Source organism: Mustelus asterias, chromosome 18, assembly GCF_964213995.1.
Source record: "Mustelus asterias chromosome 18, sMusAst1.hap1.1, whole genome shotgun sequence".
In the NCBI taxonomy this organism is placed as follows: Eukaryota; Metazoa; Chordata; class Chondrichthyes; order Carcharhiniformes; family Triakidae; genus Mustelus; species Mustelus asterias.
The window spans coordinates 49,585,784-49,602,021 of NC_135818.1; the positions used below are offsets into that span (position 1 = coordinate 49,585,784).

Below are 16,238 nucleotides of genomic sequence, written 5' to 3' on the forward strand. Positions count from 1 at the left end.
TGTAATCCAGAATGATACTTCAGTGTCTTACTGTGGAGTGCTGCTTTGTGGAAGTGTAATCCTTCAGTCAAGATGTTAAATCAAGATGTTCGATCTCATTGCAGATAATGTTGAAGTTCCCTTGTACTGTTTGAAGAATAATACCAGGTTCTCCTACTCTGTTCTTCCCTCAACTCGACAACAACAAAAATAGTCTTGTCTTATTGCTGGTTATTAGTATCTGCAGTGTGAAATGGTGATCCTGTTAATCCTCGCAACAGTCTGTGTACTGATTTAAAATAATACAGAATGGGCATTTTGTTTTTTCCCCCAGCGAACTTCCCACAGCCTAAGGATGCTGATGCCTTCATTAGTACAAGAGCAAAGTAATTCAGATGCTGGCATTCTGAAATAAAACCTGACAATGCTCTGCTAGTCTGGCAGCATCTCTGGAGAAAGAAACCGATAAATGATCTTTTATCAGGACACTGTTAATTCCTTGTTGGGATGTCGGTTGCCTTCTGGTACTTCAACAGTATCGATCTGCAAAATTTCTGAGTCTTGCAAGACCTTTTAACGCAGCCAATACAAGACATAAATCCACTCTTATCCTTGCCCGCTAGCCATGTCACAAACTTTTTGTATGGATAACCAAACCGGGTTGAACCAGAACCATTGTGAACTTGTCCCTCTCCTGAACCTTGGGTACTGAGGGAAAACTCCCATACATCTACCACCATCCCAGCTAGTCACTGAAATCTGGAATACAATGATCAGTATTGTTTAGCAGCCAGCTCAATGATCAGGGGATTCACAGGCAAGCACTTGTACTTGGTGGAAAGGGATGAATTTTAAGAAATGTTATGATACTTTTGACCACTCGTTCATGCTCCGTGTTGTGCACAGGATGTGGTGTGAATTATGACTTGTGTCCTTTTTTTTTCAGGATGATCTCTCAGCGAATGATTCCCATGTCTACAATCCTATGATTCCTTATGACTCGGACTTAATAATTGACGACTCCTGCTACGCTCCTCAGCTTCTTCAACCTCCAGAACCTACTACAGAGCTTACTTCAGCAGATCTTAGTTTTCTCAGTGACCAAGAGGAAAATGATGATACAAGTCAAGAACCAAAAGTGGAGCAGAGCCAACTGCTGTCAGAAACCCAGAGGAACAGTGGTGTTGCTACACCTGGAAATGCTACCCAGTTGTACCAGTCAACAAATGACCCAATTAACAATGAATCACCTTCAATTTTGCCAATGACACCTATGACTCCAGTAACACCAATGACCCCAGTAGAAAGTTCTGGAATATGCCCTCAGTTACAGTAAGTACATTTATTGCCATAGTTATTTCCTTTCAAGATAATACCCCTGTAATGTATTAAACATTTTTGAATATGTGAATTACCTGTAACAGCCATTTGTCATGCTGTTGCCAGTATGCTTTTCTGTCATGGTTGAACTTGCCCATTTAATTTTTCTTACCTTGACTTGAGCCATCCAGCTTTTGTTTCCAAGGTAGATAATTCTGTATACAGTTATCCTAATCCATGTCTCCAAGCTAAATGATGTTGTGGTGAGGCTGGTTCCACTTTGGAGCCCCTGTCAGCAGGAAATGGGTACAAATTCAAGTAGCTTAAATCCTAACGAGCAGTTTTAAATTAATTTTAAAATCATAAGTTCCTGCTGTCACTGGGTTTGTACGTGGAGGGGCAGGATTCCCTATTTGAGGATCGAATAGTTTTGTGAAAGTACTATTACCGTACAAAAACCTACATTCTCATTGGTCTGAGTCTGGATTCGTGTGTCCCACAACGTAAAACATGGTTCCTGCTGTAAACAAAAACATTTGTTACTTGAGCTGTTTTTAAAGCACTTAATTACATGAAAGGTATATTACCTAAGGCGGGGATCCATTTTAGTACTTGGATTTTCCGCATGTAAAATCATGGGGCTATTTTTGCTGTTTAAATAAAGTAGAACTTGCAGATTTTTTAGCAAGCCATTTTCCCTTGCCATGCTCAATTCTGAACCCTCAACTATAAAATCTTGCTGCTCCCATCCTAAGCATGAGTATCTTCTCCATCTCCTCCTCCAGTTTTACTCACTGGAAATACACCCACAATTTAATTCGATGCTAATGGCCCTCCACCCCCCAGTGGAGTTTTACTTTCCTTTTCCAGGATTCTCCAGCATTTCTTCTAAGCCGATTGATCACAACCCTTCTCCAATTATGTGACAAAACCTAATGCTACAACAGTCCATGATCCCCATCCTCCTGATGTACTCCCAGAGCTGCATATTGCCCTTGCTATAGCATGCTGGAACTATATTCCACTGGGGCCACCACAATTTTCATACCCCACAGCTCAGCTTGGTCTTCCAGCACCTCAGGATTTCATTCCTTATCAAACACTAACAGACAAGTCAAGAAGCCTGAAATAATTGAGGCTCTACAATGACTTGGCAGATAAAAATAATTGAATCACTTATTCAAAGCAAACTATATACAAAGGAAGTCAACTAAGACCTCCATACTCTCCAACTCCCAATAGCCAACTGTCAGAGCTCAACTGCTGTCCTTTAACCACTGCAACATGAGCTTGGACTTGCGCTGCAGGTCCACAGAACATTAACTGCCGCCCCATCCTCAGCCACATGTTCCACTGCTCCCAAACTTATGCTTGACTGTCATACTCCCTCCCCCTTTAAATTCTTTGCAAACTAATTTGTGAACGGATAACTATTTACAGGAATGGACAAAATTATTTTTTTTAAAGTTTGGGTCATAGACAAACTTTGAGACTATCAGGAGATTTCCCAATTCTCTGAGAACGTCTCTGCTTTTTGGCCAACACTGCCTCCGTTGAAGTAGCTGTTGAAGGGGTGGCATGGTAGCACAGTGGTTAGCACTTCACAGCTCCAGGGACCTGGGTTCAATTCTGGGCTTGGATCACTCTGATGTCTGCATGTTCTCCGTGTCCTCGTGGGTTTCCTCCCACATTCTGAAAGATGTGTTGGTTAGGTGCATTGACCTGAACAGGCGCCGGACCATGGCGACTAGGGGAATTTCACAGTAACTTCATTGCGGTGTTAATGTAAGCCTTACTTGTGACTAAACGTTATAACTTTTTAGAAATGTCTTTAGTGGTCGGTTACTTTGCAATTTCAGTTCCAATTCCCATGGGAACAACCCTAGTGTCTTCCACTGAACTTAGCACTATTGAAGGAATGTTGATGGATGCTTCTGTATTATCCTGCTCTATTTTAATTCGCTAGCTTTTTTTCCTTGCCATGTGAATCCGATAGGACACCAGGCCTTTCTTTAGGATTTTTACCAGGGACCCAGGCTGGACCAAATTGAAAGTTCTTAACGAATACATTTAGCTCAAATGACCTTTCACTCTTAACAGGATCTTGATTTATACCTTGTTTCATTTCCACCTTCCCAGCTAAATGTGGAAACACCAGGGTCAAGTCTAATCCAGATGCACCTCCTCTTCAATCGTAATGGTGTGCCCTTTTTTTAAAATTGCTGCCTTAAGTCCGGACAACTCTTTCTGCTAAGGCTGGGTAATAAGGTGCCATGCACACGTGTTTTATTCCGTTATTTTTCATAAACTGCTGAAACTCTGTTCATATAAAGGCAGTGCCATTATCAGAGGAGAAAACTTGTGGCAGGCCATGGGTAGCAAAGGTTTGTCGCAGTTTTCCGATCGTTGTGGATGATGTTGTGTATTTGAGGCTAGGATTACACTGATGTCTTCCACAGTTAAATAGTCTGGCAGGGCTAGCACTCATGCAATTGGCCCATCCTGCCTGTTAGCAACATTGTGCTGGATGAGTTCAGCACATGATGAGTAAAGTACAAGGATATTTATTTTTTTAAATGGAAAAGAGTCTTGCAAGACACTTGATACCATAACTTATTATACTTGTCTGCCATATTGGAAGCTTTGGTGGCCATTCAGTGCCAGATCCTGCTCTTCGTATCTATAAATATACTAAAAATGAATAACCTTCCAAATGTGTTCTTGACTATCAAGTATATCTATTAAAACTGGTGATGCACATGACATTTCCTTTTCCAGAAATATTGTTTCCACTGTTAATTTGGCCTGCAGATTGGACCTGAAGAGAATAGCTTTATGTGCAAGAAATGCAGAATATAATCCAAAGGTAATTCTTTTAAACAAGATATACTTGTATAATAAAGTGAGTTGATTTTTCTATCACAGTTTCAATCTTGCAACCGTTTTACTTGGGGAAATAGTGGAATTTATGTAAAAGGTTTTTTTTTCTGGTCCACTGAGCTGACGATACACAATTTCTCCTGCAGCACTTTATTTTTTTACTATAAAGCTTACAGATATGTAGTTGTGAATGTTTGTCTGATTATGCAAATTAGTGGTCTTGGCTGGGTCATTGAAGGTGGAGGCTTCTTAGCGTGGAGAAACTGGTCCCTTTCATGTGGCCATCTTGTATGTCGTTTACAGCAATTTGGGTTCATTCTTCTGTTCATCAGACAAATAGGTATGATACAAGGAATATCAGACATTGAAATAAAGTAATTAAGTGAAAAAATTAAATGTGAAGTTAATACTCTCCATTTCTATTTAAACATAAGATCATAAGATATAGGAACAGAATTAGGCCATTCAGTCTGCTCTGCCATTTGATCATGGCTGATATGCTCCTTCTCCCCATAACCCTTCAACCCATTACCAATTTAAAAATCTGTCTAACTCAAATTTACTCACTGTCCCAGCATCCACTGCACTTTGGGGTAGCGAATTCCACAGATTCACAACACTTTGGGAGAAGTAGTTTCTCCTCAACTGTTTTAAATTTGCTACCCCTTATCCTAAGACTATCACCTCCCATCCTAGAATGCCCCACAAGAGGAAGCATCCGCTCCACCTCTACTTTTATCCATACCTTCTATCATCTTGTATACCTCAATTTGATCTTCCCTCATTTTTCTAAATTCCAGACAGTATAGGCCTAAACTGTTCAATCTCTCTTCTTACGGCAAACCCCTCATCTCTGGGATCAATCTAGTGAACCTCCTCTGAATTGCCTCCAATGCCACTACATCTTTCTTCAAATAAGGGGACCAAAACTGTGCACAATACTCCAGGTGCGGTCTCACTAATGCCTTGTATAGTTGCAAACATTACAGTTAATCTCCCATGATGGAGTTGTGGTCCTTTGTGATTAGAAGGCAAAGGATCAGTAGGACATTGTTCTTTATTTCTATACTTCCATATATTCCTATGTCTATATTTAAAATGAAAACTGTCAATGGAATTGCACCCTACTTCTAGTGATGGCACTAGTGTCTTTGGTATAAAAAAATATATAATTGATATGATTAGTTTCCATGAGAAATTTCCATTTATAGTGAAAAAATGACTGGGCATTGTTTTTATGTAATATTTTTTTTACTGGAGCTTTCAGAAGAGGCTATTTTGCACCAAATCAATACGTAAAGGCTTGGTAAAATCTCACTTCGAGGCAGACAGAAACAAAAGGTCCCAGATCATGATTTACTTAACCCAAAGAGGAAATGGGTAGATGGGAGGAAGGGTTATCACAGGAACTCCCCACCTCCAGAACATAGGAAAAGAAAATATTAGTCAGAGTTCCCACCCAAATCATAGTAAACAGCTTTATTGAATGAGAAAATATCCACATTATTTGAGGCTAGGATTGCTCTGATGTCTTTCACAGTTAAGTAGCCTGGCAGGACTAGCAGTCAGGACTCTCAAATAATGGTAACTTGGATGTGCTGTGAAATGGCAAGTGTTGCCCATGGAATTGCCCTAGTGAAGGAATTTGGGAATAGAGAGAAAACATTGGAACAGAAGATTTGGATTTTTTTCACCTCATAGAAATTTGGTGCCAGTGGAGGAGTGTATAGTTATATAATGCACAGCAATGATGTTGAACCAAAATTGTGTGTGTGCAGCATTTGCAACTTACTTTACACAATATTGCTATTCGACTAGATTTTTATGACTTTGACCCCAGGTTTTTTTCTGACTTGTGCTTAATAGCGGTTTGCTGCAGTGATAATGCGAATAAGAGAACCCAGAACTACGGCACTGATCTTCAGTTCGGGCAAGATGGTTTGCACTGGAGCCAAAAGGTATAATATCCTATTTCTATTTTGAAATCATTAAAAAATATAACAAATTTGGGAAGATTACTCATTCATGTACAGGATTTTAATTAACGTGGATTTTTTTTCAACTTGACAGTGAGGAACAGTCTCGATTAGCAGCTAGGAAATATGCACGTGTTGTTCAGAAACTTGGATTTCCAGCAAAGTTTCTTGATTTTAAAATCCAGAACATGGTTGGAAGTTGTGATGTGAAATTTCCCATCAGATTAGAGGGTTTGGTTCTTACGCACCAACAGTTCAGCAGGTACAGAACCCTCCAGGACTGGCTTTCTTGTAAATCATCTTGGGCCTAAATTGATTTGTTTTGCATCATTTTAACTTATTTTTTGTTTTGCACAAGATATTATGATGGACGTGTCGCTGTTGTAATGTTCTGTAAGTCTAAAGTTTAAAATGGCCAAAGAATGTATCGATTTGAAAAAATAGGCTACAGACCTTTGGGTGATTCCGGCATGCTTTAACAACTTGCAGTTATAGTGCTTTTTTACTGCAATAAAATGTCCTAGTGTACTGCTTGAAAGGGGTAGGTAGGAACTAGACATGAAGCAGAGGAGAGTAGATGTTGGGAAGATTGTAAACATGATCAAAGGTAAATTTTGAAGAAGAAATAGCAAGGCTGAAGAATGGAAGCCTTTCGTCAAAAGGTTTATGCTCTGGCGCTTTTAGTTTTACTGTTTAAATATATTGCTGTGCAAATTCTGTTACTGTGGTGTTAGCCTCTTGGCCAGCTCATTTTGTAAATGAGAACTGGTTCTCAATTGACTTATCTGGCAAAATAAAAGTTCAACCAAATAAATTTGAGATAGTATGGAGTCGTGTTGACTACTGAAGACCAATTCAAATTGAGGATGCAAGAGTGAAGGGTGCAGGGGATGGAGGGTAGTTTTAGAAATGGGAGGATGATCCCTTAAATTACATAAAGAATTTTGATGGACTGGGGGAAATAGGACTAATGAAGGTTAGCAAGATGATAGTGGTAGGAAAGTTGGATTTACTCAGAATTTTGACATTTCATACAATCTCGATTTATAATTGGATTTTATTTCATCTATACACCTTAAAATGTCATGCATGAATATCCCAATTCAGCTGGATTGACAATCTCATTAGATAATTAACATTTAATGAGAGTTGATCGGAAAGTAATTTACAAATTAAAAATCCATGTGTATCACTTGTCTATTTTTCCTCCTCGCGCCTTCTTGTCATACAATCTCCACATTCCAAAAACAAAAATGTATGTTCGATACAACTCCATCCTTGTTTGTTTTGAACAACGAATTGTTCTGTTTTGGTGAGGGAAAAAAAAATCTATTCTGGATTGTCACAAGTATTAATTTCCATGCCAAGTTGTTTCTTCTGCTTAAAAGAAGTTGATCAGAAGGTGACCTAGCTATTCTGCTGGGTGTTTGGGGGGGGGGGGGGGGGGGTGCTTTAAATTGGTATTTCAAATTAACTTGATACTTCTATATAATTTCTGAGCAGCAAACTTAGAATCTGGATTATACCACCCAAGTATGATTTAGGAATCTTGAAGCTCCTTTTTATGCTCCATCCTATGCATTTATAACCAAGACTACATATTGTTGCCTTCACCTTTTTTGGGTACATGAGTTTCTGTGGTCGAAGGATCCTGAAGTCTTCAGATTTCTGTTTTTGATAGACTTGTTATAGCTCCCCTCCTTTGGATCATTAGTGTCTTTCTGTAACAACAGTTTGTTAAGCTATTCCTAATTAGTGAATCAATTTTTGTAAGGCCTTTCCCTATCTATCAATACACGTATCCAAGATTCACAACTGTATATAAATCTTAGAATAGTGATGTGAGCATATATGTCTTGGAACAATTGATGCTACATTTTTTGATCCTCCCCTAACTTCTGAATAGTCTCTGCCTTTGGCTTGGTAGAGCTGAAAATATCTCCACGAAACGCTCCAATAATTCCAATGCACATCATGAAATTGCTGAATTTATAAAGTTAGATGAGATTAATTTGTTCCAAGTCTGCCCTGCCATTCAGTGAGATCATAGCTGAATTTCTACATAAACGGCACTAATCTCCATATTTCTTGATTCCCTTAGTAACCAAAAATCTACTGACTTTCTGTCTTGAAGTATATTTGTCTCCTGAACATCCACAATCTTCTTGGGTGAAGGATTCCAAAGGTTCACAACCCTTTGACTAAAGAAATTTCTCTCCATCTTGGTCCTAAATGACCAACCCCTTATTTTAAATCTCTAACTCGCCAGGTAGGGAAACAGCCTCCCAGCATTTATCCTGTCAAACCCTTAGAATTGACCTTTTTTGTTTTGCTAAACTTTGGGGAATCTGGACCTAGTGTACTCTACCACTCCTTTAGAACAATCCCTTCATGCCAGGAATCCATCGAGTGAACCATTGTTGCCTATCTATCCCTACACTCAAAGTGTATCTTTCCTCTGTAAGGAAATGAAAGCTACACAGTATTCCAAATGTGGACTCTACAAGCCCCAATGTAGTTGCACAAAACTGTTTTACTCTTGAGACAACAATCCTTTTGTAATAAAGACTAACATACCATTTGCTTTCATAATTGCTTGCTGTACCTGCATGTCCACTTTGATTCATATAGGACACCTGGATCCCTCTAAATACCAATACTTTTGTGGCCTCACATCATAATTCTCCATCTTGTATACTGGTCATGTTTATGCACACTCACTTAACTTGCCAACATTCCTTTGTCTCTGAGTCCTCTGTACAACTTACTGTCCTACCTGTGTATCATTGGCTAACTTGGACACCGTCCCTCATCCAAGTCATTGATATATACATTGGTTCTTGAGTCATTCTGTAAATGGCCTGTCTATCCCAACTCTCTGAATTCTGTGTAAGGAATCATCATTCCATGCTAATGACCATAATCTTATTTAATAACCTCTGTATGACACCTTTTATGGAGTGCCTTTTGAAAATCCAAGGGCACAACATCCACTGGCTCCCCCTATCTAAGCTGCTACTTACAACCTTAAGTCTAAGATTTATTGAGCATGATTTCCATTTCATAAACCCATACTGACTCTGCCCAGTCAGAGCCCCCTGCTGTCCTGTTCATAATAATAGATCCTATCAGTTTCTCTGCTTATGATGTCCAGATACCTGGCCTATAGTTTGGTGTTTTTCACTCTCCTTTCTTGAAAATCCAGGTTATAATTTCAATCTGGAGACCGTTTGAAACTGAAGAAATCTGGAAGATCAAGATTCACTATTTCTAACCACCTATTTTAAAACCCCAAAGATCTAGGTTGTCAGCTTTTAGGCCTCTTCCTGGTACTACTCTTGCGTTTCTCATTCTCGGACCCATAGTTCTTCACTATTTCCAGAAGGTTTCTTGAAGTGTTTGTTTAATGTACCTGCCATTTCTATAGTATAATTTCTCCTGTTTCTGCCTCCCACATTTATTTTCATCAATTTCTTGTAATCATTAAATGTATCATGCTAAGTTTGCTAATTCAGGGATGGTAATCAGTGTGGTTAGTACCCTGTTTAGGATCCTAATGTGGCGTGCAAGATTGGAGGCCCAAATATGAATCCGTGAAGCTCTGGAGTCTAATTGCAGTCACTTTACTGAAAAGAAAAGCATGTTATCAAAGCTTTTCAACTTGCACTCATCAGGACAAACACTCTGCCAAATTTCAAATTATCACAGTTTGTACTACAGGAGAAAAGGATTATGATTGGCTGAGATACTGCCATGGGATTGTCTATGGAAAGTGTTATGATCCCGGTTGGTGTTATAACTGGATGGCAAAATCCCTGAATAGAACCCTGGCTCAAAGACCATAATGTTTTAAAAAATCAAACCTGGGAAGAGTCACAGGACTGCTAATTAGTTTTTACCAAGAAAAGAAAACATTTCTAAACATGAACAGATTATAATACAATAATCCTTTACTCTCCCCTTGGTTTAGCAAGGACACAGGTTTTAAGATTAACATGGGTGACCAAGTACATTAGAAGCTACAATGGTCTCATTAGCGCACAAGTTTGTGATTGAACATAGAACATAGAACATAGAACATTACAGCGCAGAACAGGCCCTTCGGCCCACGATGTTGCACCGACCAGTTAAAAAAAAACTGTGACCCTCCAACCTAAACCAATTTCTTTTCGTCCATGAACCTATCTACGGATCTCTTAAACGCCCCCAAACTAGGCGCATTTACTACTGATGCTGGCAGGGCATTCCAATCCCTCACCACCCTCTGGGTAAAGAACCTACCCCTGACATCGGTTCTATAACTACCCCCCCTCAATTTAAAGCCATGCCCCCTCGTGCTGGATTTCTCCATCAGAGGAAAAAGGCTATCACTATCCACCCTATCTAAACCTCTAATCATCTTATATGTTTCAATAAGATCCCCTCTTAGCCGCCGCCTTTCCAGCGAAAACAATCCCAAATCCCTCAGCCTCTCCTCATAGGATCTCCCCTCCATACCAGGCAACATCCTGGTAAACCTCCTCTGCACCCTCTCCAAAGCCTCCACATCCTTCCTGTAATGTGGGGACCAGAACTGCACACAGTACTCCAAGTGCGGCCGCACCAGAGTTGTGTACAGTTGCAACATAACGCTACGACTCCTAAATTCAATCCCCCTACCAATAAACGCCAAGACACCATATGCCTTCTTAACAACCTTATCTACTTGATTCCCAACTTTCAGGGATCTATGCACACATACACCTAGATCCCTCTGCTCCTCCACACTATTCAAAGTCCTCCCGTTAGCCCTATACTCAACACATCTGTTATTCCTACCAAAGTGAATTACCTCACACTTCTCCGCATTAAACTCCATCCGCCACCTCTCGGCCCAACTTTGCAACCTGTCTAAGTCTTCCTGCAAACTACGACACCCTTCCTCACTGTCTACCACACCACCGACTTTGGTGTCATCAGCAAATTTGCTAATCCACCCAACTATACCCTCATCCAGATCATTAATAAATATTACAAACAGCAGTGGCCCCAAAACAGATCCCTGAGGTACACCACTTGTAACCGCACTCCATGATGAATATTTACTATCAACCACCACCCTCTGTTTCCTATCCGCTAGCCAATTCCTGATCCAATTTCCTAGATCACCCCCAATCCCATACATCTGCATTTTCTGCAGAAGCCTACCATGGTGAACCTTATCAAACGCCTTACTAAAATCCATATATACCACGTCCACTGCCTTGCCCCCATCCACCTCCTTGGTCACTTTCTCAAAAAACTCAATAAGGTTAGTAAGGCACGACCTACCTGCCACAAAACCATGCTGACTATCACCTATCAATTCATTACTCTCCAAATAACTATAAATCCTATCCCTTATAATTTTTTCCAACATCTTGCCGACAACAGAAGTGAGACTCACCGGTCTATAATTCCCGGGGAAGTCTCTGTTCCCCTTCTTAAACAATGGGACAACATTCGCTAACCTCCAATCTTCTGGTACTATACCAGAGGCCAACGACGACCTGAAGATCAGAGCCAGAGGCTCTGCAATCACTTCTCTTGCCTCCCAGAGAATCCTTGGATAAATCCCATCCGGACCAGGGGATTTATCTATTTTCAGACCCTCCAGAATATCCTGCACATCCTCCTTATCAACTGTAATACTGTCTATTCTACTCCCTTGCAACCCAGTGTCCTCCTCAGCTATATTCATGTCCCCTTGCGTGAACACCGAAGAGAAATATTGGTTCAATGCTTCACCAATCTCCTCCGGTTCCACACATAACTTCCCTCTGCCATCTATAACTGGCCCTAAACTTGCCCTAACCAACCTTCTGTTCTTGACATACCTATAGAACGCCTTAGGATTCTCTTTAACCCTATCCGCCAAAGTCTTCTCATGTCCCCTTTTAGCCCTTCTAAGCTCGCTCTTCAACTCCCTCTTAGCCAATCTAAAGCTTTCTAGTGCACTACCCGAGTGCTCACGTCTCATCCGAACATAAGCCTCCTTTTTCTTTTTAACCAACAAAGAAACTTTTTTGGTGCACCACGGTTCCCTAGCCCTACCAATTCCTCCTTGCCTGACAGGGACATACCTATCACAGACTCGCAGTAGCTGCTCCTTGAAAAAACTCCACATGTCGGACGTTCCCAGTCCCTGTAATCTCCTAGTCCAACCTATGTTTCCTAATTCTCTCCTAATAGCCTCATAATTACCCTTCCCCCAGCTAAAACCACTGGCCCGAGGTTCATGCCTATCCCTTTCCATCACTAAGGTGAACGTAACCGAATTGTGGTCACTATCACCAAAATGCACACCAACTTCCAAGTCTAGCACCTGGTCTGGCTCATTTCCCAGCACCAGATCCAATATAGCCTCACCTCTAGTTGGCCTGTCTACATACTGAGTCAAAAAACCTTCCTGCACGCTTTGAACAAAAACTGACCCCTCTAACGAGCTAGAGCTATAACAATTCCAGTCAATATTAGTCAAGTTAAAATCCCCCATAACAATTGCCCTATTACTTTCACTCCTAAGCAGGATTGACTCCGCAATCCTTTCCTCAACCTCTCTAGAACTTTTAGGAGGTCTATAAAAGACTCCCAACAGGGTGACCTCTCCTCTCTTTCTAATCTCCGCCCATACTACCTCAACAGATAAGTCCTCATCAAACCTCCTCTCTGACACTGTGATACAATCTCTGACCAATAATGCTACCCCTCCCCCTCTTCTACCTCCTTCCCTACTTCGACTAAAACATTCTTCCTCAGAATTTCCCCAAATAATTTTCATAGGTGAGTTTTCACTTCACTTTTTAGCAGTAATTCCTGTCAGGATTTTGAACCAACCCTTTTCAGTTTTCCCTGCCTCAGTTGACTTACTGTTTCCTCTCTCAGTCAATTGCTTTAACTTGAGTCCCAGCTTCTTTGTCAAATGACTTCAAAACTTCAGTTGCGTCTGAAAGTCTTCTAACTATAAATTGAATGACTTCTTTAACTCTGCTCTTGTTTCTCTTCCTTGATTTCTTCTGCAGCATGCCTTATTCTCTATCCATCTAGCTTCGGTATTCTGAAGTCTATTTTTCTGTCACTACCTCTGTTGAACTACCACATTTAGCTTCAGTTTACTCCATTGTTACAGCTTTTCTCAACCATGAGCAGAACTGAGACCCCGACCTTTTTCCCCCAGCTCCTTTATCAACTCTTGACACACACTTGCTACACATGGTGCTCCGGCCCTACCCCTTCTCTCTCATTTCTAAACTTGTTGCTGGGGCAGATCCTGTTGGATTTAGTTAACCCCTAAATAGCCAAATGTATTTTTCAACATGAAATCTATCTGCAGCTCCTTTCCAGGCACAGAAATATTAAATTAAACCTACTTAAATCTTTACCTTCTAACATTTTACCCATCAAAATATAAATCCCCTAAATCCATCATTTGGTTTCTTAACTAAAGAAAGGATGATATATAAACAAACAGTTTCTATAGTTTGTGTGGATATGTTTAGTCATTGCCAGAGGGCACCAGGTACTTGTTTCTGTCATTCACCACCAGTCCATTCCATTGAACATGGTCTTTCCAGGGTAATTTGAGATAGACACGCACTTTTCGGGTCCAAGATGGTGGTCTTTATCCCATTTGTGTGAAACACAGTGAACAATAAGGTTAGCCTTTATCCTGCAGAATAGCTTTGTACTCTTTCTCTGTCGAGCTTGAATTGTGAGCAAATAGCTAGGGCCCTATTTATAAGATTGCTGATAAGGTCAATGTTCTAACACAGCTATACAAATCCCAACACATTTTGACCATGGAAGGTAGATTTGTGGGAGACAAGAGTGGAGAAACTATTATTGCATTTCTCAACTAGCATGTTGAGCAAAGGAAGCAAGTTAGATTGCTCCAAGGTGAATTTTGGCGTGGAGGAAAGCGCATAAGTGTGTAAGCAAATCCTTGCAGCTACAGATTCAAAGGTGGATTATCAGCATATAAAAATATGCATGGAGTAGGAATGAACCTTAATCTCCATCAGAAACCAGCTTCTCTCCAAACAGACAGTTAGTGAGCACTTCATCAAGAGGGAATCACATGGCTACTTGTTTTTTTTGAATACTTGGATGCATGGGGACCTATCGTGCCCTGTGGCTTTCCTTGTCCCAGTGCCTCAGCCATGCCGAGTCAACTTGCACTTCCTCCTGTAGTATAAATTGTGATTGTTTGAAATTTTGGCATTCTTGTATTTGTCATGTTTTTGAATGCAAGACAAAAGCTTCAGCAATATTCAAGGTAGTAAATGATTCCTGGAGGTTTTTGAAATGTTTTTTTTTAACACCAGTGGTGTCATCCATACTCGTGCCATAATGCAAAATTTTTAACATTCCAAATTGGTCATGACAGTAAGTGTAGTATAGAAGCAAAAATGTGACTTATGGACCTAGCTCCTGCTCTCTTTCCCCCCCCCCCCCCCCCCCCCCAAAAGGTTTTCCTCATCTCTACATTTGTTGTACAATAATTAGCCATTAATTGACATTAACTCTATTATCATTGTATCTTGTGTGTTCCAGGATGGTAGGTGAACTAGATGGACCCCATTTTTTAAGTTCTATGATACGTCATGGGTCATAGTCCTAGTAGTTTATAGCATGGAAACAGGCACTTCGGCCCAATTTGTCCATGCTGTCTTTTTTATACCCCTAAGCTAGTCCCAATTACCCACATTTGGCCCATATCCCTCTATACCCATCTTACCCATGTAACTGTCTAAATACTTTTTAAAAGATAAAATTGTACCCGCCTCTACTACTACCTCTGGCAGTTCATTCCAGACACTCGCCACGCTCTGTGTGGGGGGGGGGGGAGAAAACTTCCCCTCTGGACACTTTTTTGTATCTCTCCCCTCACCTTAAACCTATGCGCTCTAGTTTTAGACTCCCCTACCTTTAGAAAAAGATATTGACTATCTAGCTGGTCTATGCCCCTCACTATTTTATAGACCTCTAAGATCACCCCACAGCCTCCTACGCTCCAGAGAAAAGAATTCCAGCCTCTCCTTAACTCAATCCATCAAGTCCCGGTAGCATCCTAGTAAATCTTTTCTGCACTCTTTCTAGTTTAATAATATCCTTTCTATAATAGTGACCAGAATTGCACACAGTATTCCAAGTGTGGCCTTACCAATGTCTTGTACAACTTCAACAAGACGTCCCAACTCCTGTATTCAATGTTCTGACCAATGAAACCAAGCATGCTGAATGCCACCTTCACCACTCTGTCCACTTGTGACTCCACTTCAAGGAGCTATGAACCTGTACCCCTAGATCTCTTTGCTCTGTAACTCTCCCCAACGCTCTACCATTAACTGAGTAAGTCCTGCCCTGGTTCAATCTACCAAAATACATCACCTCACATTTATTGAAGAAAGTTTGCACACCATTCAGTCATTAACTTCTCCAGGATCCATGCAACAATCCCCAAACACAATGGGGTCACAATGTTATCTTTCTTAACCTTTCAGAGTAAACTTTAATTCTATTACCATCTGCTGGTGAGCTTTTTCCCACAATTCGCTGTGTTCTACGGAGGCGGCTCACTATTGGCCAGTAGTGGGATCTTCTGGTCCTGCCATTGTCAACAGGGTTTCCCATTGAATGTCCTTTCACCACTGGGAATCCTATGGTGGGAGTGTGGCGTCAACAGGATCAGAAGATCCCACTGGTGTGAACAGCCGGAAAATTCTGGCTATTGATTGCTCTTCAGAAATAAAGGTTAGGCATGATGTTTGAGATCTAAAATGTAATATTTGCATCACTGCACTTGCTGTTTCAGCAATTTGTGGCATTTGTATGAGGCAAAATCCAACTAACGTTGCTCACTGCACAATGCATCATTGTAAAAAAAAATCTTTGGCCTACCAATGCACAAAAATAAATCACAATTGAAAACCTCCAGTTAAACTGACTGCCAAGCTGAAGTAATCATTGTTCCCTCCCAAGGGGGCAAATGATTTGACTGTTGTTATCCAAAGTTTGTCTATTTTAAAATACCTCCCAACTTCTGTTGTGGCCAAGAACTGAATT

General features: G+C 40.6%; 1 protein-coding gene across 1 annotated transcript in view; it reads left to right on the forward strand.

The window, feature by feature from the left end:
- The first annotated feature begins 931 nt into the window (after positions 1–931).
- Positions 932–16,238, forward strand: part of LOC144507119 (uncharacterized) — a 31,627-nt gene continuing 16,320 nt past the window's right edge. The window contains exons 1-4 of the mRNA XM_078233883.1: positions 932–1,311; positions 4,078–4,165; positions 6,046–6,137; positions 6,250–6,417. Of these exons, the coding sequence (XP_078090009.1) occupies positions 965–1,311; positions 4,078–4,165; positions 6,046–6,137; positions 6,250–6,417 (695 nt within the window). The 5' untranslated portion in view covers positions 932–964. The remainder of the gene's footprint in view (positions 1,312–4,077; positions 4,166–6,045; positions 6,138–6,249; positions 6,418–16,238) is intronic.